At 57.2% G+C, this 8,403-nt stretch overlaps 1 protein-coding gene across 1 annotated transcript; it reads right to left on the reverse strand.

Annotated features, from left to right (window-relative positions):
• Positions 1–1,617: 1,617 nt before the first annotated feature.
• LOC128950348 (LIX1-like protein) lies at positions 1,618–6,697 on the reverse strand (the record flags this gene model as incomplete). The annotated part of the gene is made up of 2 exons (XM_054295230.1): positions 1,618–1,894; positions 6,628–6,697. Coding segments are annotated over 2 exons (347 nt in total), but the record flags the coding sequence as incomplete, so codon positions are not given.
• Between the last annotated feature and the right edge of the window lie 1,706 nt (positions 6,698–8,403).

An 8,403-nucleotide genomic window follows, 5' to 3' on the forward strand; every position in this document is an offset into this window, starting at 1 on the left:
AGGAGGCTTCCATAAATCCCGCTGGCGATGTCGGGGTCCGGGCTGGCTCCGGAGCTCCGCTCCCGCCGGGCGCTGCGGGTCCCCCCCGGCCCCTCGGGGTAGCTGCCGAGGGGCGTCTCCGCGATGCGCCGCGCCAGCCCGGCCGCCAGCTCCGCCGTGGGCTTCCCTTCCCAGTTGGCCATGTCCTCTCCCAGCTGGAGCAGCCTCTGCCAGAGCCACTCCCTGCGCTCCGCTCCCGACAGAGCCTCCATCCGTCCGTCCCTTGCGGGGGTGGCGGCAGCGGCAGCGACGGTCCCCCGGCTCCGGGAATTGCTGCTGACTTCTCCCTCCTCATCCTCCCGGTTCCCAGCCCGCGGTGGGAGCGGAGGCGGGGCCGGGGCCCGACGCCGAGGCCGATCCGTCTCTTCCCTGGGCACATTCCCATTCCGGAGGGCACTGTCCTGGTCCATGTCCCGGCTCTGGGAATTGCTGCTGGGCTCTCCTTTCTCATCCTCCCTTTTGGCATTCCAGACCGAGGAAATGCACACGAGCTGATCCCTCCGTTCCCCTGGCACATTCCCGTTCTGGAGGGCAGCGCCACTGTCCTTGTTCGGGCTCCGGGAATTGCCGCTGGGCTCTCCCTCCTCATCCTCCCTGTTCCCAGCCCGGGGTGGGAGCGGGGCCCGACGCCGAGGCCGATCCGTCTCTTCCCTGGGCACATTCCCGTTCCTGGCCTGGCGTGGGACACCCGGCTTGTCCCCAAAGTCCTTCCCGAGGGCTTGGGTCCCTCTGGGGCTGTTCCCCACCTGAGGCCGCTCCTGCCGGGCTCCGCCGCTCCCCGGCCCTTTCCCGTTCACCTGCGCACACCCGGGCCCGGCTCCCGCCTCTCCCGGTATCCCGGCGTCTCTCCCGGTGTGCCCGGTTCCTGGGGAATGCCGCGTCCTGGTGTGCCTCCACAGGCAGGCCCAGCCCTGTCCGGGCTGCCGGTGCCGGGACTGGGTGGAAAACTCCTCCGGGAGAGCTCCGCGGTCCGCGGCCCCGGGGGCATCCTCGGGGCGCCTCCTCCTCCAGCGGGACAGGAAGCGGGACATGGCCCCGGAGAGCGGGACAGGAACGGCGCCTCCTCTCCTCGCCGGGGCTGCGGGCGGTGCCAAAAGTGGCCCGGGAGCGCCAAACGTGTCCCGGGAATTCCGGCAGTCCCGGGGGTGTCCCGGGAATGTTCTCAGTATCAAGAGCGTTCCAAGGGTGTTCCAAGAATTTTTTTTGAGTCCCAAGGGGTGTCCAGGAAATTTTCAGAGTCCCAAAAGTGTCCTGGAAATTCCAAAAGCGGCCCGGGAATTCCGGCAGTCCCGAGGATGTCCCGGAGATGTCCCGCAGGTGTCCCGAGGGTGTCCCAGGGAATTTTCTCAGTCCCAAGAGTGTCCCCAAAGGTGTCCAGGGAATTTTCTCAGTCCCAAGAGTGTCCCGGGAATTCCAACAGTTCCGGAGATGTCCCGGGGGTGTCCCGGGAATTTTCTCAGTCCCAAAAGCGGCCCGGGAGTCCCAAAAGCGGCCCGGGATTTCCGTGAGTCCCGGGGACGTCCCAGGGATGTCCCGAGGATGTCCCGGGGATGTCCCGGGGGTGTCCCGGGAATTTTCTCAGTCCCAAGGGTGTCCCGGGAATGCCGTGAGCGCCGCGATGTCCCGGGATTGCCGCCAGTGCCGCGATGTCCCCGCGGTGTCGCAGCCGCCGCCGCCCGACGGTTCCGTGCCCAGGGGAGGAAGAGGAAGTCGGGCACGAGGAAGAGGAGGAGGAGGAGGAGGAGGATGAGGAGGAAGGTGCGCGCTCTTTCCGGGGCCACCGAGGTCACCGCCCGAGCCCGTTCCCGCTCCGGTGATTCCCGGCCGCGATTCCCGATCCCAGGGAACGTCGGAGCTGCGGGGACAGCGGGACACAAATTTTAGTGAATTCAGAGAGACAAAAACTGTAATGAATTTAGAGAGACACAAACTTTAATGAATTCAGAGAAACAAACTTTAATGAATTCAGAGAGACACAAACTGTAAGGAATTCAGAGAAACAAACTTTAGTGAATTTAGAGAGACACAAACTTTAGTGAATTCAGAGAGACACAAACTTTAGTGAATTCAGAGACACAAACTTTAGTGAATTTAGAGACACAAACTTTAGTGAATTCAGAGAGACAAACTTTAGTGAACTTAGACACAAACTTTAGTGAATTCAGAGAGACACAAACTGTAATGAATTCAGAGAAACAAATTGTAATGAATTCAGAGACAAACTTTCATGAATTCAGGGAGACACAAATTTTAGCAAATTCAGAGAGACAAACTTTAATGAATTCAGAGAGACAAAAACTTTAATGAATTTAGAGAGACACAAACTTGAGTGAATTCAGAGAGACACAAACTTTAATGAATTAAGAGAAACAAACTTTAATGAATTCAGAGAGACACAAACTGTAATGAATTTAGAGACACAAACTTTAGTGAATTTAGAGAGACACAAACTTTAGTGAATTCAGAGAAACACAAACCAATGAAGTCAGAGAAACAGAAACTAATGAAGTCAAAGAAACAGAAACTGTAGTGAATTCAGAGAGACACAAACTTTAATGAATTCGGAGATTTTAGAGAAGATTTTAGTTAGAGATCAGCTGTGCTGGAGTTAATTAAAATAAATAGGCAGGCCTTGATGAACTTAAGAGTAGTTAACTAATAATTGATTGTCTGTTAGCACCATGTTGGGTTAGCTGGGTTTGTAATGGAGAATTAAGAAACTGATAAATAGCTTTTGACTGATAAATAGAAACGGATAAATAGAAATGGATAAATAGAAATCGATAAATAGAAATTGATAAATAGAAATTGATGAATATAGGACAATTGTAGGAACATAAGACAAATTCCTCTGTTCTGACACCAGTTGAAGACGGGAGTGGGAGTTCTACGAAGGGTTAATTTGTCCTGTTTGCATTGAAAAGGTCAGAAGGAGGAAAACTTCATTTACTTCCTCATTTTGGGACCCCTCCCCATGAAAGGGACCACGGACCCATTTTGAGGAACAAACTGCGCATGCTTAACGACTTTTGGACTAATTACCAAAGTGATGAATATTTGTATTTTGGGTGTTCAATACCCAAATATGGATAAAATTAGGGCTCTGTGATCGCCTGTAAATTGCGGGGTGAATTTGGGAGCGATCCCACAATAAGCCTGTATTTTCTAACTCTAAACCGTGAGAGTTTTTGTCCCTGACAGTTGGATATCGGCACCGGATCGATATCGATATCGATATTTTTAATAAATCAGCAGAACCGGGAGTGCCCCTCCCCCCCCCCCGGAATGGCCGCCCCTCCCCCATCCCGGCTGCGCCCCAAATTTCCCCTCCCCTCCCCCCCAAAGCGGGGCTGGGACCCCCCCAAAATGGGAGCAGCGACCCCCGGGATGCGGGAAGGGAAAAGGAGCCCCCGGGAGAAGGCGCGTCCCGCACAACGCGGGGAAAACCCGGCCCGACACGTTCTGACATGTCCGGACATGGCCCCACATGTCGCGACATGGCCCCCGCGGAGCGCGAGCCGGGAGGGACCGGCCTGGCCCAATCCCGGGATCCCTTCCCGCATTCCCGGGGTCCCGTTCCCATTCCCGGGGTCCCGTTCCCATTCCCGGGGTCCTCCCCGCATTCCCGGGGTCCCGTTCCCATTCCCGGGATCCCCCCACATTCCCAGAGTCCCGTTCCCATTCCCGGGGTCCCGTTCCCATTCCCGGGGTCCCGTTCCCATTCCCGGGATCCCCCCACATTCCCAGGGTCCCGTTCCCATTCCCGGGGTCCCGTTCCCATTCCCGGGGTCCCGTTCCCATTCCCGGGATCCCCCCACATTCCCAGGGTCCCGTTCCCATTCCCGGGGTCCCGTTCCCATTCCCGGGGTCCCGTTCCCATTCCCGGGGTCCTCCCCGCATTCCCGGGGTACCGTTCCCATTCCCGGGGTACCGTTCTCATTCCCGGGGTCCCGTCCCGATCCCGGGGTCCCTTTCCCATTCCCGGGATCCCCCCACATTCCCAGAGTCCCGTTCCCATTCCCGGGGTCCCGTCCCGATCCCGGAGTCCTCCTCTCATTCCCGGGGTCCCGTTCTCATTCCCGGGGTCCCGTTCCTAGGATCTCCCCACATTCCCAGGGTCCCGTTCCCATTCCCGGGGTCTCGCTCCCATTCCCGGGATCCCACTCCCATTCCCAGGGTCCCGTTCCCATTCCCGGGTCCCGTTCCCATTCCCGGGGTCTCGCTCCCATTCCCGGGGTCCCGTTCCCATTCCCGGGGTCCTTCCCGCATTTCCGGGATCCCCCCACATTCCCGGGGTCCCGCAGGCCCCCGAGTGTCCCGCACGCATTCCCGGGGCCCCGCCCCCACTCCCGGGTGTCCGGCTCCCATTCCCGGAATTCCCCCTCCCACTCCCGGATCCCGTTCCCATTCCCGGGGTCCCGTTCCTAGGATCCCCCCACATTCCCGGGGTCCCGTTCCCATCCCCGGGGTCCCGTCCCGATACCGGGATCCCGCTCCGATACCGGGATCCCCCCGCATTCCCGGGGTCCCGTTCCCATTCCCGGGGTCCCGCTCCCATTCCCGGGGTCTCGCTCCCATTCCCGGGGTCCCGTTCTCATTCCCGGGGTCCCGTTCCCATTCCCGGGGTCTCGCTCCCATTCCCGGGGTCCCGTTCTCATTCCCGGGGTCCCGTTCCCATTCCCGGGGTCCCGCTCCCATTCCCGGGGTCTCGCTCCCATTCCCGGGGTCCCGTTCTCATTCCCGGGGTCCCGTTCATGGGACCTCCCCACATTCCCGCGGTCCCGTTCCCATTCCCGGGGTCCCGTTCCTAGGATCTCCCCGCATTCCCGGGGTCCCGTTCCCATCCCCGGGGTCCCGTCCCGATACCGGGATCCCGCTCCTATACCGGGATCCCCCCGCATTCCCGGGGTCCCGTTCCCATCCCCGGGGTCCCGTCCCGATACCGGGATCCCGCTCCTATACCGGGATCCCCCCGCATTCCCGGGGTACCGTTCCCATCCCCGGGGTCCCGTTCCTAGGATCTCCCCGCATTCCCGGGGTACCGTTCTCATTCCCGGGGTCCCGTTCCTGGGATCCCCCTGTCGATGGAAGGAGAGCCGGACACCGATTGGATCATCGCAGGTCCGATTTATTGATCGACGCAGCGGGTTAAATGCAGTTCATAATGAGCTTCATCCATATTGCAAAGGCTGAGCTCGGGATTGGTTCGTTACAGATCAGCAGCTACGCCTACTTCTGCATTTCTGTGGTTGATCTTTTGATACTTTCTGCATATTTTCAGCAAGAATCTCTCTTCCCTACCCTCATGTCGCGGCAAGGGCATCCTGTCCTTGCCTGTCATTGGTCACTGACTGCTGACTTCCCTCTCAAGCTTAACCAGCGGCATTTTGTCAACATGGCCTTTCTCAGCCAACCAACTGTTAACAAAACTCCCCACATCCCCCCACATTCCCAGAGTCCCGTTCCCAATCCCGGGATCCCCCCACATTCCCGAGGTCCCGCACGCATTCCCTGGGTCCCTCCTGCATTCCCGGGACCTCGCTCGCATTTCCTGGATCCCGCAGCCCCCCGAGTCTCCCGCACGCATTCTCGGGATCCCCTCAAATTCCCGGGATCCCACTCCCATTCCCGGGTCCCGTTCCCATTCCCGGGGTCTCGCTCCCATTCCCGGGGTCCCGTTCCCATTCCCGGGGTCCTTCCCACATTTCCGGGATCCCCCCACATTCCCGGGGTCCCGCAGCTCCCCGAGTGTCCCGCACGCATTCCCGGGGTCCCGCCCCCACTCCCGGAATTCCCCCTCCCACTCCCGGATCCCGCTCCCATTCCCGGGGTCTCGTTCCCACTCCTGGGGTGCCCCCCACATTCCCGGGGCCCGTTCCCAATGAAGCCCCAAAACGGATAGCCTTCAAGAAATAATGAGTTAAAACATGAAATGTGAAACATTCGAAGAAAGCTTAGCACTTAGGAAACATATAGGGCAATAAATCGGCTAAGGCATGGAACACTATGACAGGAAAGAGAGACAGGGATGGGGGAACTGATGGGCTAAGCATGCTCAGAGCCAACAATGTCAAACTGACCCTAAGAGCCTTCTTGCCAAGCCATGGGACCAGGCCAAGTACACCGGGAATTGGCCATATTAGCATAGGAGTTCAAAAGTTTAAGGAGGAAGACTCATCAGGTGACCCCTGCCCACGATGAAGGCAACCGGAACGACCACCGAAGTGATCCTCAAAAGAGATGTCTCCGCCCACGCTCCGCCCACACCACGCCTCTTATGAATATGCATGCAAAAACATGATTATGCATGTGATATGATGTAACTTTATATTCAAAACTGTATAAAAGGCTTGCTTTTGTTACGAGATACTCAGAAATCCCTTTTGTGATTTCTCCGACGCGTCGTAATAAAATACCTCCTGTCTATGCTGACTTAAATTGAGTCTCTTAGGCAGTTACTCTCGCCTTTTGGGGCAAAATTCGGCATCACCATTCCCGAGTGTCCCGCACACATTCCCGGGATCCTCGCACATTCCCGGAATTCCCCCTCCCATTCCCGGATCCCGCAGCCCCCCGAGTGTCCCCTACCCGCTCCGGGCTCCGCGGCCGGGCCGGGGGTCCCCGATCCCGATCCCGGTCCCGATCCCGGTCCAGGTCCCTATCCCGGTGCCGATCCCGATCCCGGTCCCGGTCCCGGTCCCGATCCCGATCCCGATCCCGGTCCAGGTCCCGATCCCGGTCCCGGTCCCGATCCCGATCCCGATCCCGATCCCGATCCCGATCCCGGTCCCGATCCCGGTCCCGATCCCGATCCGGGTCCGAGTCCCCGCGGGACGGGGGCGGTCCCGGTCCCGGCCCCGCCCCGCCCCCGTCCCCCTGTCCCGGTTCCCGGTTCCCATTGTTCTCCGGGAATGACGGACGGATCGGGCGGGACCCGGCGGGCCGTGCCTCAGTTTCCCCCTGGGATGTTGCAGCTCCAGGAATTTGGGGGACCCCAGGATTGGCGGTCTGTGCCTCAGTTTCCCCCTGGGATGTTGCAGTTCCAGGAATTTGGGGGATCCCAGGATTGGCGGTCTGTGCCTCAGTTTCGCCAGGAATATCGCAGGAACGAACGGGAATTTGGGGGGGATCCCAGGATGAAGGGGGTTTTGTGCCTCAGTTTCTCCAGGAATTTGAGGCGGGAATTTCAGGGTGGGAATTTGGGGGATCCCAGGATGTTGGGTGGTTTGTGCCTCAGTTTCCCCCTGGAATGCTGCAGTGAAGAGCCGGAATTTGAGGGATCCCAGGATGAAGGTGGGTGTTTGTGCCTCAGTTTCCCCCAGGAACGTGGCAGCTCTAGAAAGGAGAAGGAATTTGGGGCAGGAATTTGGGGGATCCCAGGGTGTCGGGGGTGCTGTGCCTCAGTTTCTCCAGGAATGTGCGACTCCAGGAATTTGAGACGGGAATTTCAGGGTGGGAATTTGGGGGATCCCGGGATTGGGGGGGGGGCTGTGCCTCAGTTTCTCCGTGGAATGCTGCAGTAAAGAGCCGGAATTTGGGGGATCCCAGGATGAGGTGGGGTTCGTGCCTCAGTTTCCCCAGCAATGTGCGACTCCAGGAATTTGAGGCGGGAATTTGGGGGATCCCGGGATTGGGGGGGGCCGTGCCTCAGTTTCCCCAGGAATGCCGCAGGAACCAGCAGGGATTTGAGGGATCCCAGGATGAAGGGGGTTTCGTGCCTCAGTTTCCCCCGGGAATGTGCGACTCCAGGAATTTGAGGCGGGAATTTCGGGCAGGAATTTGGGGGATCCCAATGTAATATGTGATGGAAAGTAACTCATGCTTAGGCGCGAAATGTATAAAATAAAAATTGTAAAATAAATTAAACATCTAAGGAAAATCCAAGGGGCCTCTGAGCACGGACAGCCCGCAGACAGATTGGCACACCCAAGTTGCTGTGATATGTAATGTAAAATAATTCATACTTAGGGGCGTGATATATAATATAAAGTAATTCATGCTTAGGTGGAAAATGTATAAAATAAAAATTGTACAATAAATAAATCTAACATCCAACGAGCCTCTGACCGTGAGCAACCCAGAGACAGATTAGCACACAGAAGTTGCTGTGATATACAATGACAAATAATTAATTCTTAAGCGGAAAATGTACAAAAATAAAAAATTATAAAATAAATTCAATATCCAATGGGCCTCTGAGCACGGACAGACCGCAGACAGATTGCCACAATGGAATTACTGTAATATGTGATGCAAAATAATTCACACTTATGGATGTAATATATAATGGAAAATAATTCATGCTTAGGTGGAAAATGTATAAAATAAAAATGGTAAAATAAATTTAAAAATCCAACGGGCCTC

The sequence above is a fragment of the Melozone crissalis genome, unplaced genomic scaffold (assembly GCF_028551555.1).
Source record: "Melozone crissalis strain CALT ecotype California unplaced genomic scaffold, PUWL_Pcris_2 ptg000547l_1, whole genome shotgun sequence".
NCBI lineage: Eukaryota > Metazoa > Chordata > Aves > Passeriformes > Passerellidae > Melozone > Melozone crissalis.